Genomic DNA, 23,652 nt, shown 5'->3' with positions numbered 1-23,652 from the left:
GGGGAAAGTGAGTGGCCATAGGGCTCGAGGGTCAGGGAAGGGGCAGGAGGAGGACTGGGGGGGTCTGGGGGTGTACTGGGCAGAGGGTGCCGGGCTGTGGATGCGAAGACAAGGGAATGAGTAAAACATGAGCAACTCTTCCAGGAGGGAAAGCAGACAAGGTTGTGGTCCGAGGAAGAAGCCAGGCTGAGGAAGGGTTGTTTCCTTCTGTTTGTTCTTCGCAAGGAGGTAACAAGGCATCTGCGTGGGCTGATGGGTAGAACATGGAGAGGGATGAGGTCTGGGGTAGGCAGGGCATCCTCGAAGGTCAGTCACACATGCGGCGAGCGAGGACTAGACAAGGTTGGGGGAAGGTGCCAGGAGGGACAGAGATTCGGGACCTCTTGGGAAAGGGGACAGTATGGTGGGAAGCCAAGGGAGCTGCCCCCAGGGGCCTGGAATTTCTGGGCCTGAAGAGAGAAATGAGAGAGCTTCTGGAGAGGTCTGGAGCCCCGGGCATGGCAGGAGAGGGTCAGGTCAGCAGACAGCGTGGGGTTGCTGGTTTTTCTCCTGCGGAGCCCCCAGCAGGGCAAGGCCGAGGGCCAGAGCAGGAGGAGGGCTGTGATGCTGCTCGTGGAGGCCGCTGGCCCAGTGGGCTAGGCCAGGGAGAGGAGGGAAGCCAGGAGAGGACAAGGAGGCTGAGAGCAGGCACCACGGGCAGAACTCTCTGTGGGGTCAAAGGGCAGGGTGCATCTGGACCAGAGTGGACTCGGTGACTCAGGAAGTTGGGGTCAAAGATGGGATTTCTGGGGCGCCTGGGTGGCTCAGTGGTTTAAGCCGCTGCCTTCGGCTGAGGTCATGATCTCAGGGTCCTGGGATTGGGTCCTGCATCGGGCTCTCTGCTCGGCAGAGAGCCTGCTTCCCTCTCTCTCTCTCTGCCTGCCTCTCCATCTACTTGTGATTTCTCTCTGTCAAATAAATAAATAAAATCTTAAAAAAAAAAAAAAAAAAGATGGGATTTCTGAGTAAGACTTTGGAACAGTCACCTTTGTGACAACGCTGGGTGTGGCTGATGGGTCTGAAGGCAGCAGGGCTGGGGGAGGGGAGGGGAGGGGACAGGCCCGGGAACCCTGAGGGAGTGGGGAGGGGACAGGGCTGGGGCAGAAACAAAGCCAAAGCCCTTGGTGAAGCGGGGACGGCTGGAGGCCAGTACAGGGCAGCAGGGCACTGAGGGACAGCGCATCCGCGGCCTGAACCTCAAAAGGGGAGGTGTGTGAGGTGAGGGCTGGAGCGGGGGCCTGCCCGTGGGTAGCAGGAAGTGGGGTGCTGCCAGGCTGCTCTGTCTTCAGTCTCCTTGGCTCTGAAGGAACCCTGTGCCCCGTCATCTTTCTCTATAGTTTCTTGGACGTGGGCGCGATAGCACTTATATTAACAGCACTTGACAGGTGGGCCCCGGACAGGACCCGCCAAAGCCAAGGACCAGAAGCCTGCCTGTGGGCCAAGTGGCACTAGGGGTAGGGGGCGTGGGGACAGCTTTCCACCAGTTCATCTCACCTGAGGCCGAAGAAAAACATCACGTGCAGATACAACCTTATTGTGCTGCTTTTAATTACGAAAGATGTAAAACGACGTATTATAAAACTTGGGAGCTACTTTATACAAATTCCAATCTTTAAATATTTTTTTTAACAGGGGACCTGGGAGTTAGGGCACTGGCGGGAAGTCTGATTAGTTGCTGTGATGGTCCCGCCGCAGAGCGAAGGAACCACCGTGCGTAACAGAGCCAACGAGAGAGTCAGAGTCGGAAGGGTCTTCAGATACGCAGGTGGGCTGGAACCCACGGGGCTTCAGCTCGGTTAATATACAGTAGACTCAGGAGAAATGAAACAGGACAGGGGAGAATTTATGGTTGTCGAGACATGATCAAAAAAATTTTTCTCCTAACGCCATGTGTCCTAAAAACCACAACTGTACGCAAAGAAAAAGTAGAACACAGGTAGGTTTTTAGTTCTATACTGTTTAACTGCTAGTAAATGAGAGTAGTACAGCCGTCGCTTTCTTGTAACAAGACTAAATATTGGAAGATCGTTTATTCTGATGCATGTAGTTGCTTCAGATGCCGAGGACCACGCCTGGTTTGTTGCAAAGGCAGCAGTGAGGGCAGAATTACCCGCTGAAGGTCAGAGTGACACCCGCCCATGGGTGTCCTTGATGCCATGAGAGCAAAGTGGGTTGGATAATGCCCAAAACCTTTTCACAGGAAAAGACTGGACTGGCAGACCTAAGGACAAATTTAATTCAGTGCTAACCTTACTGTCATCATTATATACCCCTGGGACACTGCACTGTTCCTTGGGAGCCTCCATTTCCATGAGTCACTGGGAGAATGCCCCGGGGGCAGTGTTCTTCACTGTGTAGGTCCTGGGGCTCCTGCTGTGCAGATAGAGCTGGGACCCCCCACGCCACTGACCCCCCCCCAGGTAAGGCACTGTGCAAAGAGTGGGTTATGCTGGGGCCTCTACTTAAAAAAAAACAAAAAACAAAAAAACAAAAACCAAACTTCTACCATCAGCATCATTCCCTGTCTGAAAGGCCAGGTCAGATTTGGGGGGGCCTCTGACCCAGGCAAGGCAGCGTGGAGCTAGCTAGCTTCATTCTCGGCACACCAGGGAGCTGTGTACCATGACAAGCAAAGGGCTTGTACTTGAACAGCGAGAGTCACTCCCTCGGAGATCCTCAGGATAAAGGGATCTGAAAATTCCCCTGGGACTGGGGCTTGGAGCTCAGGTGAGGACCCTGGCTAGATTTGGGGCGACTGTGAGGCTCAGGACTTGGGCCCCACAGAGGAAGCAGCAGTGGCGGGCCATCGGGGTTCTTTGAGAGACCGGAGGTAAGGCGATCCTTCTGGAGACAGGAATGGGGAGAGGTCTAGAGAGGTTAACAGCCCAGCATGCCGTTCCAGACTCTTCTTGCCATGTGGCACTGACCCTTCCGATTCAGACCTGTAGTAGAGCCTTACTTCTTTGGGTGGGGGCAGACTAGCGAGCTTCAGCCACAGTCCTGGGGTCTCCTGGAAGGGCAGTGGCTGTCCAGGCGAAAGTTCCAGCATCCTTTCTCTCTCCTTCAGCACTCCTGTCCTCTCCGTCCTGTTTTCCCGTGCCCACACCCCTCCCCAGAGGTGCTCTTCGGACTCAGCCATCAGGCTTCTGGTCGGGGCTAAGCAGAGGAGGCAAGCGGTGCTGGAAACCCAGTCATACTAGTTTACGTGAAGGGACTGATGACTAATGACGGCTTCATGAATTAGGTCTTCATTTTACTGTAGATTTTTTCTTCAACTTCAAAGAATAAATCTCCTTTAAAAGCAATTCAGAACAAAACATGGATCTGATAAGGGAAGATCTTTTCAGGTGGGGGCCTGGCTGGGATCCCTGAGGTCCCGGCACTGAGCCCCGAGGCCTCAGCGTGCCCAGCCATCCTGGCTGCGCTCTGAAGACGGTCTCCACCCGCCTGCCCTGGAGAATCCCCTTGAGGAGAACGGGGCCCGGTATCACCATGGAGCTGGTCTCCTAGCGTCAGAAGCTTACTAAAGTGCAGGCCTTGCTTCACCACAGGCACAAGTGTTAGAAAGGCTGAAGCTCCGGGATTTGACAAGGAAGGGGTCGAGCTGAAGACGGGACTGCCGGGGCAGCGGGGCACCTCCATGCACTTCTCCGTTCCTTGTTCATGCCTTCGGGGTGCAGCTCTACAGCATCTCCCGGGGCCCACACCTGCTTGCTGCTGGGGTTTGGAAAGAGTAAGGCACAGTCCCCGTGCTCAAGGAGCTTACGGGCTAGTGGGGTTCCAGGAACACTCCTGCTCCACAGAGAAACAGCCTCCCCCTGCCACTGTCGGCGGCTGGACAGGCTTCCCCGCAGCTGGCTGGCGGAGAGGGCGGCCTGCACTGGTCGGGAGCTCGACTGGAAGACATCGTGGGTCTGGAGATGCTGCCCCTGCCACCGAGAGGAAGCCCTTCTCTCTTCAGGCTCATTCATCACCGGGGGATTTTTTTTTTTTTTTCAGTGACTGAATAGAACAGTCCTCCTTTTCCCCTTGTCCACAGGAAAAGGTGTCCTGAAGCAGCAGAGAGATTGCATACTTGGGAGAAAACGAATGAGCATTCACTTTGCTTAACTCAAATCTGTTCTTGACATCATGGTAAAAATTCTTCATGTTGGAAGTAAGGCATTGGGGTGATCGTGGCGCGTCTGGTCCATGGCGGGCGGCTGCCGGGCCGGGCCGGCGAGAGCGGGGAAGGCGTCATGGTGCTGCGGGGCCGCGGCTGGCAGCCGAGTCAACCCCCGAAGGCCCGCAGCCCCTCACCGCCTCGCAGGCCGGGCCGGCTCTTCAGTGTGGACTAAGTCAGTGGTTCTGGTGCTGCACCCGCGTGGCACACTCTGTTCTGCTTCTATGCGCCGACAGACTAGATGGCCGGTAAGCAGATGTCCTGGTCCCGGTGTCACCCCGCCTGAGTCGTCAGAAGCCCCGAGGTGGACCACCTGTGGCCGCATCATCGGGGCCGTGGGCCTGAGAGGCAGTGCGCAGCTCTGAGGTCTCGAGTGAGCCACGGGGTGTGACGGGGCCTCGTCAGAACGCTGGGACTCACGGAACCAGCTGCTTCCATGCCAGAAGCCCAGGACCCCTCCAGCCCAGGGGGTGTTGTAGCTGGCTCCATGCTGTGCCGCTCTAGTTCCGCTCCTTCAGCAACACATTCTGGCCCATTCCATCCTGTTCACAGTCGGTCAGCTCGAAACGTCTCTTCCACAGAGGGGTCAAGCAGGCCCATGCTGGAGTCACTTAGCATGTTGAGTCCATCCAGGCTCAGGGGTTCAATCTGGAGCTCTTCTTCCAGTGGAAATGGAGTGTCTATGTTCAGGCTGACCTCGGGCATGCCCGCCAGTGCGCTGCTGAGGTCCTTGAATAGGCTGGTACTCGAGTCTTCTGGAAGGAGCAGTGAGCAGGTTAAAACAGTGCAGGTTAGGAGGCATGTACAACAGACGACAGCCCCACAAACACTGGCCCTTTACCTTCTAGCCAAGACAGCGATGGCCTACATTCCCCCCCACTCCCAGGGTCCAGGCAGGACAGCAATGGCCCAATGCCCCCAACATCCAGCATCGAGGCAGGACAGCGATGGCCTGTGTCCCCCCAACTCCCAGCGCCCAGGCAGCACAGCGATGGCTGGCGTCTCCCTGACTCCTAGCGTCCAGGCAGCACAGCGATGGCCCACGTCCCCCCCCACTCCCAGCATCCTCTCTGCTCTGGACTCTACAGTCTGTTCCCTCAGTTCCACCACTCCCTGTTTTTGCAGGTTTTCTCCCTTTGAGCAGTTGTCAATCACTAAAGCTAAATTCTTGAGAACAGGCTTGGATCACTGGGCCTTTCCCCACTGTTAATGGTCTCTGGAGCCAGACACATGCCTTTCGAAAAGCTAAAGTTGAGCCGGGGGACTTTCATTTCTTTGCTTTATAGCATGTTGTTTAAACTCTTACAATGGTGATCTGTGAAAACACAGCAAAAGACAGACAGCAGAGCTGAGGGGCGGCCCGCACTCACCCGTCAGGATGGTGTTGGGGAAACTCCCGCAGTTGGAATACAGGTTTGGTCTCAAATGAAATGAGTCCTGTGGTTTTCGGGGACCTTGCTGCACCAGGGGCACCTGGAGGCATCAGAGGACACACGGTAAGGAATGACCTCTGCTTCCCGGGCGTGAAGGACACAACACACTCCCAGAGCAAAACCAGATATGGAAACTGTCTTGGGGGCCTTCTCTCAAGGATCCCACACAGAATACTCTTCTCAGGCAGGCAGGTGCTGGGGCAGGGGGAGGAGAGCTCCCTGAGGCGCAGTGTGGGTGACTCATCTCGGCTCACACACAGCCCGGCCCACTAAGCCATCCAAGGAGACACCAGCAGTCATGGTCTCTGTGGCCCTCTGGTCTCACACACCCCTCCCTCCCAGCCACACCGAGGCCTTTGGAAACACCATCTGTGGGAACCCCTCCAAGGCTCCATCTATAACCAAGGAAGTGTTAGGACAAAGGGGCTCTTCTGCCTGTTGGTTTCTAGGAAAGGGAGGCAGGGAGACCCTTTCCCTCTGATGCTCAGAGGGAGAAACCTCAGGCCCCTCTCCACGAGAAAGCCTCTGGGAGGACTGGTGAGAACTGGGGCCTATCTTAGGTGCCTTTCCAGAAAGTAATATGCCAAACTATTGTTTTAAATCTTAGAAAAATAGGCATTTCTATCATATTTCAGGGAGATATTGACTCATCTAAACTCAACGGGCTTCTTCAGAAAATGAGGAGGCAGAGACTACTGGTTTATGCTGTGAGTCTTCACCGTGGCCCACTCTTATTTTACTGTTGTAATTATTATTAAGATCTCTAAAATGCTCAAAACCCTTCCTTCTCTCCTTAATCCATCCTAGAACCCAATCCATACTTAATGGACACTACAAAATCTAGAGTTATTTTAAATGGTCCACATTAGGGAAACCTACAAAGCATAAGTTAGGGGTCAAATGAAAGTATCTTAGGGAGGGATGTCTGGCCGCAACTGGACTGAGCTCCCCTGGGAGGCCACACTGGGCTGGCTTCGCAGTTAGGCCTGTGGGATAAGCCCCTCCTGTGTCTCTGTCTCCTCTGTAGGATAGACCCGTGGACTGCAGTGGTCCCTTCCTTCTGAGCCACTCTACAATTCTAGAACTGGAGTGTCACCAGAAATCTGCTAGCACTTGTTCAAACAATTCTTCTGCAGAGGCCTGACACCACATAAGGCAGCCAGCACCAGGACTCTAGAGCTAGGGGACACTGCAGGGTCCCTCAGCCACTGGGCACATCTGAAATCTGGGCCATGGGATACCTGGTCTGTCTGGTGTGGGGGGTTCTATGCCCTGAGCAGCCTCAACAATGCACGTGCTGCTCCGATGAAGAGGCCTGACTGGACACCCGCTCACCTGTTGAGGGAAGGCCGGGCCTGGCCTCATGGACTGCTGGTCAAAGCTCACATCTGGGAAGAAGTTGGTCAAAGATGAACCCTTCAGGGAATAAGGAAGGGAACGTTTAGCTTGGAATTTGGGGCAAGGTAAGTGTTCCCTTCTGACCGGTGTCCCTGCCAGGACCCACCTGGGCTGTGAGGAGCGGGAAGCCAGATGGAGGCAGGGATGAGGCGGCCTGGGGCTCCTGGGCAGGGGGCTGCTGTAGGAGGGGCTGGGAGAGGTCCTGGGGGGCGGGGTAAGGGGGTGGCGGGGACACTTGAGCTTCTGTGGGCAGGAAGGAAAGCGGGCTTCGATCTGAGGACACCATCTGTAAAACAAAGCCTCTAGTTAGCTTCGATTAGAGTTTCTAAGTGGTAAATCCTTTAAAATCAGGAGGTGTCAAAGTGAGGGAAAAACGTGAGTCCTTCTTCCCCAGGGTACTCTGTGCTATGCTCCCCGAAGCCTACGTCCTACCTCTGCTCCTTCAAAGTGACCTTAAATCTCACTTCCCCACCAAACATTTCCTATTCAACAACAATTTCTATTGTCTTAAAACACAAAACACCTGTCAATTTAACCAGTGTCCTCAGTGAAAATCATGCTGTGTTTTTTTGTTTTTTTAAAGTTATACCTTCTGGTTTAGGATGGAAGATCGGAGGAAAAAGAAAAAACCAAACATAGCTCTGTCTCCCAAGCCTCGACTAAAAACATTAAACAACAGGAGACATTAATGAACAACACCTTGAAAATAAGACGACTAAACGGATAATAAACAGCACAAGGACAGAGATCATGGCATGGAAGAAAGTGGCAGCACAATCTGGAAAACGAAAAGCGACAGACAAGCCGTGACTGGGTCAGCAGAGCTGAGGAGGCTGGTAGTGGGAACAAGCCGAGAGGCAACCGGACTGCTATCACAGGGTCCCTGCCGGGCCTGCGGGACAGCAGTGGGCAGGGGAGAGCCAGAAGGAGGCACGGTTAGGGTTCACAGCTCTCGTCTGCGCGGAGACTGGGGGGCGGCACACTGGAGAGGGCAGAGCTGAGGGTCTGCGGGCAGCACACAGCAGCGCCTGGTGGGTGAGGCGCTCTGCTGGAAACATAGGCTCCAGCGAGCTCACCACTCAGTCTTGAGGCCTCCACCCTTCTTTCCCACCCTGACTCTCAGGAGGCGCAGTCCAGGGATGCCAGCATCCTCTGGAGATCGGACCAGCTGGAGAGAAAATCCTGGGCACCCGAGGGCACCCCAGGGAAATGGCCAAGCCGGGTCGGTCTACAGGGAGGACCACGCTCAACAAGCCCGCCCGTCTACGCAGCTTCTGTACCCTGAGCTTAAACATGAGCCGAGTGCCAAAAGTCACTGGACTGTGAGGAAAGCCTCTGAATGGAAATCAGAGACCAAGGCAGACATTCAAGGAACAGGAACTTGGAGAAGTCCGTGCGGGAAGAAATTGTCATGAAAAACAAAATTATCAGGTGCCTCGGTGGCTCAGTTGGTGAAGCGTCTGCTTTCAGCTCAGGTCGTGATGCCAGGGCCCTGGGATCAAGTCCTGTATCATGCTCCCTGCTCAGCGAGGAGTCTGCTTCTCCCTCTCTCCACCTTCTGCCTGTGCTTTCTCTCTCTCTCTCACACAAAAATAAATTAAAAATCTTTAGAAAAACACCAAATTATTATACTATTTAAACTATAAGAAAATCCTTGTTAAATCTGTTAAAAATACATAAAAAATATTTACGATGTGTATCTCTATATACTTTTTTTTTTCAAAGTGGGGATGTGGATGAAACAAGATTTCAAAAATGTTGTTGAGGCTGGATGACAGGTATAGAAGGATTTGTTTAATTATATTCTCTACTTTTATGCTACATGGAAAACTTATGTTACAAAAAAAAAAGCACAAACTAGAATGAAAATTACTACTGAAAACCTCAGAGAGATGAGAAAATGATATTGCATCCATAGGACGAGTGTATAATGCTATAAAAAGGAACACTCACTCGAAGGACAGAAGAGAATTCTTGGGAATTTAAAAGGATGAACTCAGAAATGAAAACTCAGAGTAACAGCAGGAAGATAAAGGTGAGAAGCTCTCCCAGACAGCAGGGTGAAAAGATTAGGAGACGAGAAGAGAAGGGAAAAAACAGGGCATGAGAGGGAAAGAATGGGCTGCCCAAGATTCAACAACAGGTGTTCCAGAAAGAGCGCACAGAGAAATCAAAGAGAAGAAACCATCCAGGAAATTTCCAGAAATGAAGGATGATAGGAGTTTCCAGATTGAGGAAACCCACCAAATATCCAGACTCATGTGATGCTGAAGCTTCAGAACTCTGGGAAATAAAAAGAAGATCTTATAGGCCTCTGGAAGGAAAAAAGGACATTTTGTTCAAAGTATTAAGAATTGGAGGGGCGCCTGGGTGGCTCAGTGGGTTAAGCCTCTGCCTTCGGCTCAGGTCATGATCCCAGGGTCCTGGGATCGAGCCCCGCATCGGAGCCTGCTTCCCTTCCTCTCTCTCTGCCTGCCTCTCTGCCTACTTGTGAGCTCTCTCTGTCAAATAAATAAATAAAATCTTAAAAAATACATATATTAAAAAAAAAGAATTAGAATGGCACTGGATTTCTCATTAGCAACTCTAGAAACTAAAAGGCAAAGAATTAATACCTTCAAAATTTTAGGAGAAAATTATTTCAGATTTGAATTCTGTATCTGGCCAATTATGAGCTAAATGATGGGTAGAAGGAAGACATAGTTGAATCATGCCAGGCTCACATAGCCTTCCTCGGAAATCTACTGGAAGGCTTTTTTTTTTTTCCCTGTTGTTTTGTTTTGAAGATTTTATTTATTTATTTGAGAGACTGAGCAAGTGCACAGGCAGACGGAGAGGGAGAAGCAGATTCCCTGCTGAGTAGGGAGCTCTATGCCACATGGGGCTCAATCTTAAGACCCTGAGATGAACTTGAGCTGAAGTCAGACGCTTAACCGACTGAACCACTCAGGCGCCCACGGAGGGCTTGTTTTAAATCTACTGAGAGGAGACCTATCTGACTCCAAGAGGTGGGGTTGGGATAAGAAATACATACGTAGAAAAGCAGACTAACGATAAAGTAAGACATTTATTAACTCCCAGGAGAAAAATATTTTCCATTTTGTTATTTCATGGCATATTAAGTGGTTCAACTCTGCACTATTATAACTGGGAAAACACTAAACACCGAATATTGCTCTGATCAAAAAACAAAGCCCAGTGCGAATGAGGAAGAAACGTGTGGGTGGGTGGGTGGGGAGAGGTGAAAGAGAACCATATCCTAATGGTAGGATATCATCAGAAAATACCTAACACTAAAAACAAAACAAGCATGAAATAATACGGTTATACCAAAGAGATTAGCTAAAGTGTTGAAGGCGCCATCTCTAGGGAGTGAGAAGTACAGGGAGTCGGGGAGGGGAAGACAATGTTATTCCAAAACAAGCCCTTTCTTATGAAACTGTGTGCAGGGATAACACTGATTTTTTAAAAAATTTTAATATTAGGCAAACAAAAATAAATGGAAACATCTGGTAAAGGATGCTCTCTATACCTACAGCTCTCCTTAAAAGGTAGCTAGAAAGCAAGAGTAACATTTTTTACATCCTATAAAATAAACTTGCAAAAGAAAATTAAAGGCAATCCAATAACATAAAAAGAACCATTAAAAAAAACAATTATGAAATACCCTCTCACCCTCTCCCGAAAGGGATTACTCATGTTAAGAGTGAGTAATGACTAGATCTGCTAAGTCCTTCCGCTGTGTTCTGTCAACTCTTGCTAAATCATGACTCATTTATGGCGAGGTGGGGAGTAAATGATGTCACAGTGTATCTAGGGAGGGACCAATAGGTTGAAAATATATTCATTGATGATTATAGTAAGAACCACCCTAAGTGCTCAGAATAAAAACAAAGTCAACAAGACAAAAAAATGATGTTTTGACATCTGAATTTCTGTAACAGGCTTGGGATTTCAAAATGTGCCTTTCTCCTTTTCTTTTCTCCTTCCTTCTTAATTTTTACTTTACTTTTTAATCTTTATACTCAACATGGGGCTTGAACTCACGACCCCAAGATCAAGAGTCACATGCTCTACCCACTGAGGCAGCCAGGGGTCCCAAAATGTGCCTCCTTCTGAACAGACTTCTTTGGGTCCTTCTGTGGAGGATCTTTATTAAATCCCGCTCATGCCATGAGCAGTAAAAGCACTGCTTCTCACATCTGTAGGCGTGATTAGGGAAGAGGTCTTACCCAATACCAAAGCTTCAGGGAGGTATTAAAGGTCTTTGGCTTTCCCCTGTGGCTTAAAATACTCACAGACTCAGTTACTGATAATTTTCCACACCAATGTTAAAGCCCGGGCCTGGTCTCCCCGAGCCACACAAGACACATCTGGAGTGTTTTCCACGCCCTCCCAGGCCCCAAGCCCAAGGTGGTTGCTTGCCCACCGGTGATCATCACAGCAGACGCCGGAAGGACATGGGCAGGGCTTCCCGAGGCATTCACACCTGGTCCCCGCGATCTCAGGGGAGACCTCGCGGCCTCACCTGCTGAGGGGACCCCAATCAGGCCCCGCATGCCTCCCCGTCGGACCGTGGCTTGGCTCTCACCTGCGCCGCAGGATACGGGTTCAGGGGGCTGGTGGCCGAGAGCTGTCTGCTGAAGGCCGGCTGCGCCTCGGGGCCCGGAGAGAGTGTGAGTGGGCTGACGGGGGGCTGCCTCCGCCGGGCCGGGCCGCTCAGGGCCGTGGTGGACAGGGACGGGTTGCTGAGGGAAAAGAGCCGGAGGGAAGGGTGAAGGGCGGAGGCGCTGGGGGCGGACGTCTGCGGGTGGCTGTTCAGGGAGGAGGACAGGGCCGTCTTATTGAGCGTGGCCTGGATGGAGGGGTTGCTCCGAGAGCTCTGCAGACCTAGGGACAACAAAGGCACAGGTCACTTGGGGTAACTGCAGGACAAAGCTTTCATTTTCCAAAGACTCAAGAACACTTAACTTCCACCTATCGGTCTCTGATGCTGATTCTGTGATGGGGCGGCTCTGGGGCGGCTGTCCTCCTGTGCACACAGTGGAGAACGGCTGCGCCCACACTGAGGGCTGGTGGCAGTGGGATGACAGGGAGTCTGACTCACGAGGACATGTGTACACAGCCACCTGGGCAAGAGACCCTAGGGCTGTGCACACATTCTGTTCAGAGCCCCCCAATGCCTCTGTCCCGGCACCCAGCCCGGACCCTCTGCTGCCTTCCTCTGAGAGTCATGGCTTTGGGGCGCTGCCTCGGGGACCCTGAAAATACTGTGAACACCCCAACAGTCACAGGAAGGGACCCCCCTCTCATGTCTCCTGTTTTCCTGGCTCCTGAAAAGTTGTTCGTCACAGTCTATTCCAATTCATGGAAAATGAAGTTTTTGCTGGTGCTCTGCTTTATTTGGGGGGAGGGGCTGCAATTTTTAACTCAAGTTGGAGAGTTTGGGAAAGGCATCTCCATGACACAGGCTGCCAGGGCACAAGCCCGTGAGGCCGGGGACCATGTCCTGTGTCCTGCCAGAGCCTTGGCACCGGGCCAGGCACGGAGTGGCTTTGCTCTGTGACTTAATGATGCTTCTGTGTATCTCAGAAGGCAGTGCCTGTATTTCAAAGTTCAGCCTATTACTCTGGGACCAGCAGTCCGGGTGCGTAGAAATGTGTGTTCTTTTACGTTCATAAAAAACTAAGTGTTCGATAAGAGTTACTGCAATGGAGCAAGGACAAGATAAAGCTTCTTTTTTTTTTTCTGGAAAATGATTTTTCTAAACACAGGAAGGAGGTCTCTGGTAAAACCCTATGTAGCTCCCCGGAAAGCCCAATGATCCGCTGACTCGAGTCCCAATCAGAGCTGAAGATGTGAGCTTTGGTTAAGAAACAAAGTCACTGGGGCGCCTGGGTGGCTCAGTGGATTAAGCCTCTGCCTTCGGCTCAGGTCATGATCTCAGTGTCCTGGGATCGAGCCCCGCATCTGGCTCTCTGCTCAGCGGGGAGCCTGCTTCCCCTTCTCTCTCTGCCTAGCTCTCTGCCTACTTGTGATCTCTCTCTGTCAAATAAATAAATAAAATCTTTAAAAAAAAAAAAAAAGAAAGAAACAAAGTCACTCATTCAGAAGGAAAGCTCAGACATGTTTGTATGAGTTTGTTTACCATGCATCTTAAGGAATGCCTAGAAACTATAAAATCTTGAATCCAGTTCTGGACAAAATGATGTTTTGAGGAAAATAACACACAGTGATAAACACAGGATTTTCAGTTGAAGCAACGCATCAGAGGCTTCCCTAGAGAATGCCAGTTTCCCCAAGACCCCAGGGAGCTAACTGCCGATGTTGCATTATTTGTGTGACCTTGGATGTCCTTGTTCACACAGAATTCACCAGGACACTTGGAAGAGCAGCAGATTAATAAAATGACCTAAGTGAGTAAGTAGAGGTTATCTCAAATCAATTCTTCAAACCTAAAATTATGGGGGACAATGGCAGCACCTTCTGCAAGCTTTAGAGAACCTTCCAGATGACTGCTGTAAAGGGGACCTCTGTCAGATGAGTGGTGGATTCCGATTTGCATGGACAAGTCCTGTTGAACCCAGAGTGGAAACCAGCAGCCATGTCCCCCACTGGTGGACTACCACTGGGGACCCCCTCCTAAGGAAATGGTCCACACCACAGCTCTTCGGACCCAGCCAGCCAGGGGCTGAATCGCAGCCCTGGGAGTAAGAGACCAACACCTGCCTCAGACATCGACAAGGGCGTCTGTCGAGGTTCAGGTAAACATGGACAGGTTTCAGCATGGGGTCTGGGCTGCAGGCGCTCACACATGGTGCAGGAAAACCCAGGTCACACTGCGGGCAGCATTCGTACAGCCTCATGCGAACCTTTAAGCGCTTCTGAAGATCTGAACCAATAAGCTGGCAGATTCCTATTTACTATGCGTATCTCTGGAGTATAAAACAGTTTCATCATAGCCAGTATAAATGTTCTAAAATTCAAAATATTCTCTTTTGAAATCCGGTGGGAAATGAGAGGGTTCTAGAAAGATAGCTGTAATGATAAACCATCGTGGCATGTTCATAAGCGCCACTAATGTTGTTCAGTGAACAGGGCATGGAATGGACACTTTCTTCTTGGCTTTTGCATCTTACTCTCCAAGTCCCAGGACACCTGGGCTGCTGAAGACAATGAAGGAGGAGGTCTAGCAGAGCGTTCCAGAGCTCATGGAATCCAGCAGAAACAGACCAAAGGGAAAAGTCAGCAGGGTCAAGAGCTCCAGGAACAGGTATGTCACTGTCTCTAACTCAGGTGACTCATTCTCACTCACTGGGACCACCTGTGATCAAGCCACCGGTGCACATACGTGAGCACGTCCTCACTGGGTGGGGGACACTTACCAGAAGAGCTCCGTAGGCCCAGGTGAGTCATGGCAGCTGGCAGGTTGCCCACGCTATTCCCCACACTCATACTACCGAAGACGTGGTCGCCGGTGTCCAGTGAGGCTGGCACAGGCGCGGAGTAGTGGAGGTTGGTTAGATCTGGCAATGACCCCCCAGTGTTCAGGGTCCCCAGAAAGGGTGAGAGGCCTATGTTTTGACCATTGTGTGGAAAAGCACTGAAAAAAAGAGAGAGAAGTGTTACTTTCTCCAGTGCATCTGGTGGCTAGGGAATACGAGAGACTTGTCAGGGAAAGGCTGTGGCATCGGAAACCCAAGTCCTTACAGAAGCAGAGACTCTGCCGCGTTCTGAGGACCTGCCTCCTCGGCTTAACTCTCTGAAGGGCAATGGCCTTACCGGTTCAGTCAGACTAAGGACGTCATCTATGCCTACTCTGCAGGAATATTTTTCTAAGACCAGATCAGACGATGGGTGTAAAAGTTCTCTGAAAACCATAAGGCCCTATATAAAACGGGAGGCACTACTTTGTATTTGCATGCTTCTTTTTCTAGATTTTAAAAGTATCTTTCCTGCACACACACACACACACACACAAGTCTCTCTGCATTGAGCAGATACCCTCCAAGATATATTTAGTTACAGTTTTCATCAATTTTAAAGTGAGAAAGGGATGTCAGCATTCGCTTATCTGCTGTGTGCCAGGCGCTGGGCTGAGCTGGTGCTACAAAGACCAAGGAGCTGAGCGTGTGGGTTCGCCGTCAGGCCCGCCCCTGGCATCTGCAGGTCTGCAGCGAGAGTGCGCACGGAGGCCCACATACCATCTGTTTACACGTCTAAAAGTTATGAATCAAATTAACACACCCTTAACTGAATTATGTTCTATGTTTCTGTCCTGACAAATGACACCTCCGTAAGAGTCTGGAAGGTCAGATTCAAATTCAGAATCCTCCGGCTCCTGGAAGCTCTGCCCTGGGACATACGGGAGGTGGCCATGGTCCTCAGTGTGCCCCAGCCTGCTCCGCAACCACAGGGCCCCCACGCAGCTCTCCCAGCCTACAGGCCAAGCCCTGGCCATACTCTACGCCCCCTCGACTGCATCCATCAGGCAGGTGGTGTGGTTCCCCAGCGGCCCCTTGGACTCCAGACCCTGTGGGAACGAGGTCTCTAAAGTGTGGGGCCCTGGGAAAGGCCGCCTAGCCCCGGTCTGAGGGGCACTGCTCTTGGGGTTCATGGTCAGACAGGAGAGACAGAAGAGTGGTAAAGCAAGCATTTGCAATGTAGAAGGAAGCATGAGGCCAGTGGGCTGATCATTAGGGACCAGACTTGCAGGAGCTGCTGGGCTGGGAAGGGAACGCTTTACCAAGCACGTGACAGGGTGCTCAGGCGTCAGGGCAGAGCGAGGAAGGGGTGGGGAGCAGGAGGAGGTAGGAGGGGCGAGAAGTGAGCAAGGGTAAGACGACATGCTGTTCTCAAGAGTCTGACCAGAGGCTGTGGGAGGTAGGGAGCCCAGTGTAAGCTGGAGAACGACACTTCAGAAATGCCACTGCGGTCACAGCTTGGAGGACGGTGTAAGGGGGCAGAGAGTGAGGCAGCGACGGCCCAGGTCTGACCCACGAGGCTGAAGAAGACCAGAGGAAGGAGACGCTAGCGGGGAGCGGGGCGGGGGGTGGTGGTGGTAGTGGATGCCGCCGAGGGCGCTGCTGTCCAACAGCACCTCCCAGGGACCAGCCACGGGCATCAGGGCCACAGGAGACTCAGACAAGGCAGGGAGACAGCCACATGATACAAGTCTGGAGTGGCGTGAGGTGTGGAGGGACTAACCAGCGGGCTGGGGGGCTTCCTGGAGGGCTCCTGGGCTGAGTTCCAAGCCCCAGTGGGTCTCGGCGGGAAAACCAGTTCAGGCAGAGTTCACGGCATGGGCAAAGCAGGGAAGCATGAAACCACACAGTGTGCCCAAGGAATTTAGATACAGCAGGAACTACGGCAGGAAGGTCAAGTTCAGGAGAGGAGGTGGTGAGGGCGGCGGGACTGGACAGGTAGGCAGAGAGCACACGAGGCTCAGACTGACAAGAAGCCGGTGGAAGGTGGGAAGCAGGAAAAGACATAATCCCGTGGAGGACAATGTGGCTAACAGACCGGGGAGGAGGACTGGCATACGGCGGAGCCTGGCGGCAGAGAGGTGAGTGGTGGCTGGTGGGGCTTGGTAGTCAAGGGAGACAGAGCGAAGACAGAGCGTGGGGACTGAGTCGAAGAGACAGAAGGCACTACTGGAGAAGGACTCCCGACTTTCCAGCATGGGGACACTGAGGCGTATGAGCAGACTGGGGTGGTGGGCGTGTGCTGTGGGGATGACAAGGAATTCTGTCTTAGACACCGAGTTTCCACAGGACAAGAGGACGCGTACTAGGGATGTCTCCTGAGGACTGCTCCCTTGGAACAGTGCGGCTGGAGGCCAGGCCACCGTGGGCTGCAGAATGGACAAGCAGTCAGGGGAGAAGCCTCAGGAATAAATACTCTTTCCAAAGTGTGGCTAAGAATTCTGGAAACGAGCAGGAAGGAAGTAACTGTAAGTAACTACAAGGGAACGCAGGGGTAAGGAAGGATTTTTTTCTGTGCAGACTCCTTAGTGAGTACATTTAAACACAGAGAGAAAACCTACTAGGGCAGACAAGGCTGAACACCCAGGGGAGGGCAGGACAGGGAGGAGGGAGAGGCCTCAGAAAGGCCAGTGCGGGCAAGGACCAGGGAGTGGGTAAGGCGTCAGCCTTGGCCGGGAGGACACCTGTGTCTCTGAGACCAGGAGGAGAGAATGGCCAGGGGAATCCGGGCCAGGAGGGAAGCTGAGCCTGCCTCCCTGGGGGCCTCCCTCTTCCTGGTACAGGTAGGGGGATGGACGGAACTGGCAGGTTTGGGAGGACGTGGGGAAGAGGGAAAGGTGTCCAATTTGGCGGATGAGGAAGAAAGATTTTGGTTGTAGAAAACTGAATGTGGTACCTTGTCTTTCTGATTGGCTGGATGTAGGGGAAAGGTGATAGGGTCAAAGGTCAAGGACTAGGAAAATGAACTTGAGAACCAGGGTGGCTCACCCTGACAGTGGACAGGCTCTCTGACTGATGGGCGGCAGGCACTGATTTTTAAAAACTGGTAAAATCTACCTGCTGGGAGGTTTCAAACATCTAAGTGTGAGGCTCGGCGGCCGGTAGTGCGCACAGACACGCTGTCCATCTGCGTTGGCGGGTGTGTTCACCGACACTCAGCTGTGCTCTTCTTAAGTGTATTTATGGCACCGTAGCTTGCTAGGGCCGTTCGGCCACTGAATTATTTGAAACAAATGAAATGTGACTACCGCAGGAGCTGCTGTTTTTGTGAATGTTCAGCTGACTTCCAAGTTACACCTTACAAGGGAAGTTGCTCAGAGTTTTGGTACAAAGTCCCAAGACTTTCCTTAGGGAAAAACCTTGGGGACAGTTGGTCTCTGAGCCTTGAACAGGAAGAACATGACTTACTTGCCGCCTCCAACATCACAGGATCGAGGGCGCCCTGACAGGGACTGAATCTGGGGAGAGACACAAAAAGCCTGGGATTACTCACTGTAAAGTCAAATTCAAGTTTTTTGAAAGTGTCTTTGTAAGTGTCTTGGGCTCCCAGCACGGTAAGGAGCACATGCACGGGGCAGCCATTTCAGTTCGGACCGGATTTTTCCTGGCACAAGGGGGGCATGACATTAGTGAGTTTTCTTAATTTTTGCCTTGTTAATTATCTTCTAGGTGAATACTATTTCCTTCAAAAAGGCCAACGTGGATGGGCGCCTGGGTGGCTCAGTGGGTTAAGCCGCTGCCTTCGGCTCAGGTCATGATCTCAGGATCCTGGGATCGAGTCCCGCATCGGGCTCTCTGCTCAGCAGGGAGCCTGCTTCCCTCTCTCTCTCTCTGCCTGCCTCTCTGACTACTTGTGATTTCTCTCTGTCAAATAAATAAATAAAATCTTTAAAAAAAAAAAAGGCCAACGTGGAGCACCTGGGTGGCTCAGTGGGTTAAAGCCTCTGCCTTCAGCCCAGGTCATGATCCCAGGGTCCTGGGATCGAGCCCCACATCTCTGCTCTGCGGGGAGCCTGCTTCCTCCTCTCTCTCTGCCTGCCTCTCTGCCTACTTGTGATCTCTGCCTGTCAAATTAAAAAAAAAAAAAAAAGCCAACATTTTGGGGTGCCTGGGTGGCTCAGTGGGTTAAAGCTTCTGCCGTCGGCTCGGGTCATGATCTCAGGGTCCTGGGGTCGAGCCGTGCATCAGGCTCTCTGCTCAGCGGGGAGCCAGCTTCCCACCCCCCTCTGCCTGCCTCTCTGCCTACTTGTGATCTCTGTCTGTGAAATAAATAAATAGAATCTTAAAAAAAAATCCAAAAAGGCCAATGTTTTTAAGAGAGAGTTTTTAAATCAACATTATTTTTCGAACTGGCCTCAGAGGAAAGGAAAAAAACAGAAAAACAAAACAGGGTGAAGAAGGAGGAAATTAACGTCAGAAGGAAACATGTATTTCCACTAGAACATAAGCTTCAGGAGGGCAGGGTTTTTAACTCTGCTCATTCATAAATATTCAGCTAGAGGGCCTGGTGATAAGGGCTCGATAAAAAGACCGTGGGGAAAACTGAATGTACCACTGACTCAACTCTTCTACCAGAAATCGCTTACGGAGTGCTGCAAATCCCTAAGAAGTAGGGTGAGCTCCTCCTTCCAGAGACAGCAGTCCCTGGCACCTGGGGAAGAGTGGGTGCTACCACCCTTCCCGCTGGAGAAGGTGGTGCTGTCCTCCAAAACCACCCGTGCCTCCCATGGTCACAAGGACAGTATGGCCCCTCCTCCTGTTATAGTATGTTCATTTTTTATTTCAGTTTATTTAAGTCCCCTGTACACCCAACGTGGGGCTCGAGCTCCTGACCCTGAGTTCAAAAGTCTCGCGTGCTTCTGACTGAGCCAGCCAGGTGCCCCGAAGTACATGCATTCAAAATGTTATTTCCCCCTCTCATCCCCAAAAGATGAAACATCATGTATATATTGCTTTTATTAAAAAATGTCCTTTCAAGCCCACCCTTAATGCTAATGGTGACTCTGGTAGATCTGGCAGAAGAAACTGGGATCTGACCATAAGGCAGTACAAGCATCACTAATACCCTTTCTTTCAAAGGAAACACAGCTTCCCTACGGGAAGAGAGGCCATGTCAAGTTCCATGGGGCCTCGCTCCTTCCACAGCTGGCAAGGTTCACAAGAGCCGTGGTGGCAGGCAGCTGGCAAAGCTGTACACGCAAATACTCAGAGGCTCCCAGAAGTCACAAAACAGATGACCAACTTACTGACTCCGAGGACTCAGGTCAAACACCCTTCATTAAAGAGACAGGTATCTGGTGAACCAGCCACGCACAGAAGCTGGTGATGGGGAGAAGGTTTGGCTCTAAAACAGAAAAATCTGCTTATGACTAGTCACCGGGCTTCGGAGCTTCTAGAAACACAAACGAGGAGTGAAGGATGGATAGGACTTTCTGAATGAGTAAATGCGCATGAAAACTGTGTGAGTTGCGTGAACAGCATCAAGAGATCCCTGTCCTAATTCATCGACACAGTTGTGGTCAGTTTCATTTAAACAATCATTCCCTAATGCACTCTTCCATCTCTGTCCCCTGACATCTTTGCTTCCTTTTTTCTCAGTTCTTATCTCCCCCACTGCAAGATTTTAGTGACCTCGTAAGTATAAATATTCAGTGATAACAAACACAGACGACTCCCCTACCTCCTTCGTCTCCCACAGTTGTTTCGGCAGTGGCTTGGGAACGTTTAACAGATTCTCTTCTTTCAGTGGGCCCGGAAAAGACAGCACTGAAGGGGGAAAAAGACATATTCACCGCGTTTAGAAGGCAGCCATCCTACCCTCAGCCAAATCATCTTCGCAAAAAATGACTGATAAGGCACTGTGTATTGACTGGGGAAGAGCTGGTGTGGGCCTCTGCAGCCGGGCACTGAGCAAAGGCCTTTGGAGACACGGGAAAAGGGTATTACGGAGATGGAGAGATAAGAAAAAAAAAGCCTAGGGTGTCTGGGTGGCTCAGTTGGTTAAGCAACTGTCTTCGGCTCAGGTCATGATCCCGGAGTCCTGGGATCGAGTCCCGTGTCGGGCTCCCAGCTCCACAGAGAGTCTGCTTCTCCCTCTGAACTTCTCCCCTCTCATGTTCTCGCTCTCAAATAAATAAATAAATAAATAAAATCTTTTTAGAAAAAAAGAAAAAGGAAAAGAAAAAATGGCCTAGAAATGAGGACGGACTAGAGGGTGGATCACTATGGAGTCGAGCTGCTCTTCTCAGTGGAGCGTGGCCCAAGTAAAGGAGTGGCAGGAGATCCAGTTTAGAAGGTCAAGGCCGGATCGACGGGCCCCCAAGCTTGGCAAGGAGATGGATGGTGGAAGCCGATGCAATGGGGATCACAGAGTGGCCCAGGAGGGATGAAATGAGGATAAACAAGACAAGAGAAACACCATAGGGAAGACAAGGCGGCCATGGGGCTGCCTGGTGACGGGCCGGGAGAGGGGAAGGGAACTGAAAACCCAGAGGGCTTGAGGCAGAGCTGTGGGGTGGCCAGCTCTGTGCTGAGGGACCATCCCACGGTTTTCTGCGTTACTGCTCTGTCTGGCCAGGTGAAACGCGGATCATGTCATCTGATGTCAGGAAGGGGACACATCACGAGAGACACCAGTGACTGTGAAACCAGGGATGCTGTTAGGTCTCAGTGACGGTCATGGCTGCCCCGTCTCAGCCCCACACAGGACAGTCTCCGAACCCAAGAATAACAGAACCCGGAAAGAAGTCACTTGAAACAGAGACCAAAGTCGCAGAGGAGAGTCTGAGATGCAGTGCTCTTTACTCGGCGCCAGGAAGACGGCGGCGGTCAGGTCTGCTCGGCTCCTCGGGCCTGCCCCAGTGCTCCCAGGGGTCTCTCTTAATTCTGGTACTCCAGCCACTCTCTTTTGAAGAGCTTATTTGGCCAAGTTAAAGCTCAGGTTATAGAGATTCAGAGAAAGAAAACAGTGCCCGGTTCCGAATGAATAGAAGAACCGTGTCACTCTTCCCTTTGTTAGTGGCTTCGGGGGTCATCTCGGTACATCTCCGACAGCAGCTGGCTTCAGGAAGCTCAGTATCTCCTGCCAGATCTGCAATTTCGTTTTGCAACCAATTTGCCTTTTCTGGCATTGTTTACTTACGTGTGTCAATTACCGACTTGCAAAACTTTCTAAGTAGGAACAGACAGCTAAGAAGGAAAGGGCCTTGGGATAATTAATGGTCCGAGTGACTGACTCATTCCTACTTTCATGTGGATACGGATACAATTTTGCTTCCCTGCACAACCTTGTGACCATGGGACTGTGAGGACTCAGATGACAGGGAGCCTTTGTGATCTAAGTACATGGTTCCTCCCTGTGCCCTTGATAGTGGCTAGCCTGGATTTTATACAGCCTCTCAGAGAAATAAACCAAGCAGCTGCCATGGGCACTTGGGAAAATCCTGAGAGCAGGAGTCTTGGGAGCGTGAAGGGAGCCTAGAGATGCTGTGCTCAGCGCCAGCAGGTCAAAGCAGGTCATACCTTCCCCGTGTATGTCGTTCTCACCATCACAGAAACCTGGTGGGAAAGGGAAAAAAAACACACTTTTATGTGGTGCTTTCAATTTTATTTGTCTAAGAATTAGTGACTCTGGGGCGCCTGGGTGGCTCAGTGGGTTAAGCCGCTGCCTTCGGCTCAGGTCATGATCTCAGGGTCCTGGGATCGAGTCCCGCATCGGGCTCTCTGCTCAGCAGGGAGTCTGCTTCCTCCTCTCTCTCTCTCTGCCTGCCTCTCTGCCTACTTGTGATTTCTCTGTCAAATAAATAAATAAAAAATCTTTAAAAAAAAAAAAAAAAAAGAATTAGTGACTCTTTCTGATTTGAAATAGAATCGTGAAAATTCCAGGGTGATTTTGGTACGCTGATGTTCACCCAAGTTGCACTAGCGTTTCTACTAAAATTAGAATAGGTATGGCCCATTTGAGTCGAGAATTGGCTCCTTTCTACTATTCCTTTAAAATGATCTCAGTCTTAATTTCTTTTTAAAAACAGCCTCTGTCTTGAAAGAACAACGTACAAAGTCTGAGAACCTCTATTCAAATCACAAAATAAAGAAGTTCAGATCAAAACTCTTGCAAGTTGCGGGGGTGGGGGAAGGGCAGGTAACTCCACAAGTCTACGTGACTGGTTCACACGAACCATGCGTGTCTAGAGGGACAGACTGCAAGTCCCATGTTGAATGTTGTTATATATATTGCTTGAAAAGAGTCAAGTTATTTTTAAAAAAAAATTATCTGTAGTCTCTGTCAATTTAAACACAATATATGATAGCTATTCACAAAGTTTTAAACATTTGACTTGGAATAAATTCTGGCTGAATCAAATATTTTTAATCCATAAAATATACTGCAGATGACCAACCATAGTATTTTCCATTGTTCTAAGCTAAAACCCATGAATTAGGTGACCATCCTCCTTGGAGCAAATACACTAAGTTTTCTTTCTCTTTCTTTCTTTTTTTTTTTTTTTTAAGATTTTATTTATTTACTTGAGAGAGAGAATGACAGAGAGAGCATGAGAGGGGGAAGGTCAGAAGGAGAAGCAGACTCCCTGCTGAGCAGGGAGTCCCGATGCGGGACTCGATCCTAGGACTCCAGGATCATGACCTGAGCAGAAGGCAGTCGCTTAACCAACTGAGCCACCCAGGCACCCCTAAATGAGTTTTCAATATAAAATCAGGACAAAGTTTTAAGTTCTGAGCCTTTAAATATACTTAAATGCTTGCTTAAAGTTTAGATAAGTTTCTGGAGAACCTGAGAAGCCTCTACAGCTTCAACACCAGCTGTAATGATCATTCTTTCAACATGGATTCGTCAAGTTCCTGCAAGGAGGGAGTGCTAGGCCAGGTGGGAGAGGACCAGTGAGAAACTGGAACGCTGAAGCAAATTCTCAAAAACAGGTAGAAGACCGACCATTTCGGTAGAGCCCGGGGTGGGGGCAACACTGAGAATCCCCAGGAGCACTAACGGGCTGATAAACCCAGCACGCTCATAAAGACAGAACTTCTCTCAGCCCACGGAAGCAGAATCCAACTTAGTAATTTAAGACTTTATTTTAGTGCACAGAAAGACTTGGGTAAAAGCCTGCTAAGATGCAGC

General features: G+C 50.8%; 1 protein-coding gene across 3 annotated transcripts in view; it reads right to left on the bottom strand.

Moving 5' to 3' along the window:
• Window positions 1-1,563: 1,563 nt before the first annotated feature.
• Window positions 1,564-23,652, bottom strand: part of CRTC3 (CREB regulated transcription coactivator 3) — a 96,954-nt gene continuing 74,865 nt past the window's right edge. Inside the window, exons 7-15 of one of the 3 annotated variants that reach the window (XM_032345539.1) lie at window positions 22,038-22,073; window positions 20,197-20,282; window positions 17,925-17,974; window positions 14,418-14,635; window positions 11,624-11,922; window positions 7,139-7,318; window positions 6,970-7,050; window positions 5,572-5,674; window positions 1,564-4,953 (exon numbers count right to left, since the gene is read on the bottom strand). In XM_032345539.1, coding sequence (XP_032201430.1) covers window positions 4,748-4,953; window positions 5,572-5,674; window positions 6,970-7,050; window positions 7,139-7,318; window positions 11,624-11,922; window positions 14,418-14,635; window positions 17,925-17,974; window positions 20,197-20,282; window positions 22,038-22,073 — 1,259 coding nt within the window. In that variant the 3' untranslated portion in view covers window positions 1,564-4,747. Of the gene's footprint in view, window positions 4,957-5,571; window positions 5,675-6,969; window positions 7,051-7,138; window positions 7,319-11,623; window positions 11,923-14,417; window positions 14,636-17,924; window positions 17,975-20,196; window positions 20,283-22,037; window positions 22,074-23,652 lie in introns of all 3 variants that reach the window. The other 2 variants (XM_032345538.1, XM_032345540.1) reach the window with 2 other exon arrangements.

The sequence above is a fragment of the Mustela erminea genome, chromosome 5, assembly GCF_009829155.1.
Source record: "Mustela erminea isolate mMusErm1 chromosome 5, mMusErm1.Pri, whole genome shotgun sequence".
Lineage (NCBI taxonomy): Eukaryota > Metazoa > Chordata > Mammalia > Carnivora > Mustelidae > Mustela > Mustela erminea.
Note: the sequence above shows the minus strand (reverse complement) of the source record. Positions and strands in the feature narration are given on the sequence as shown.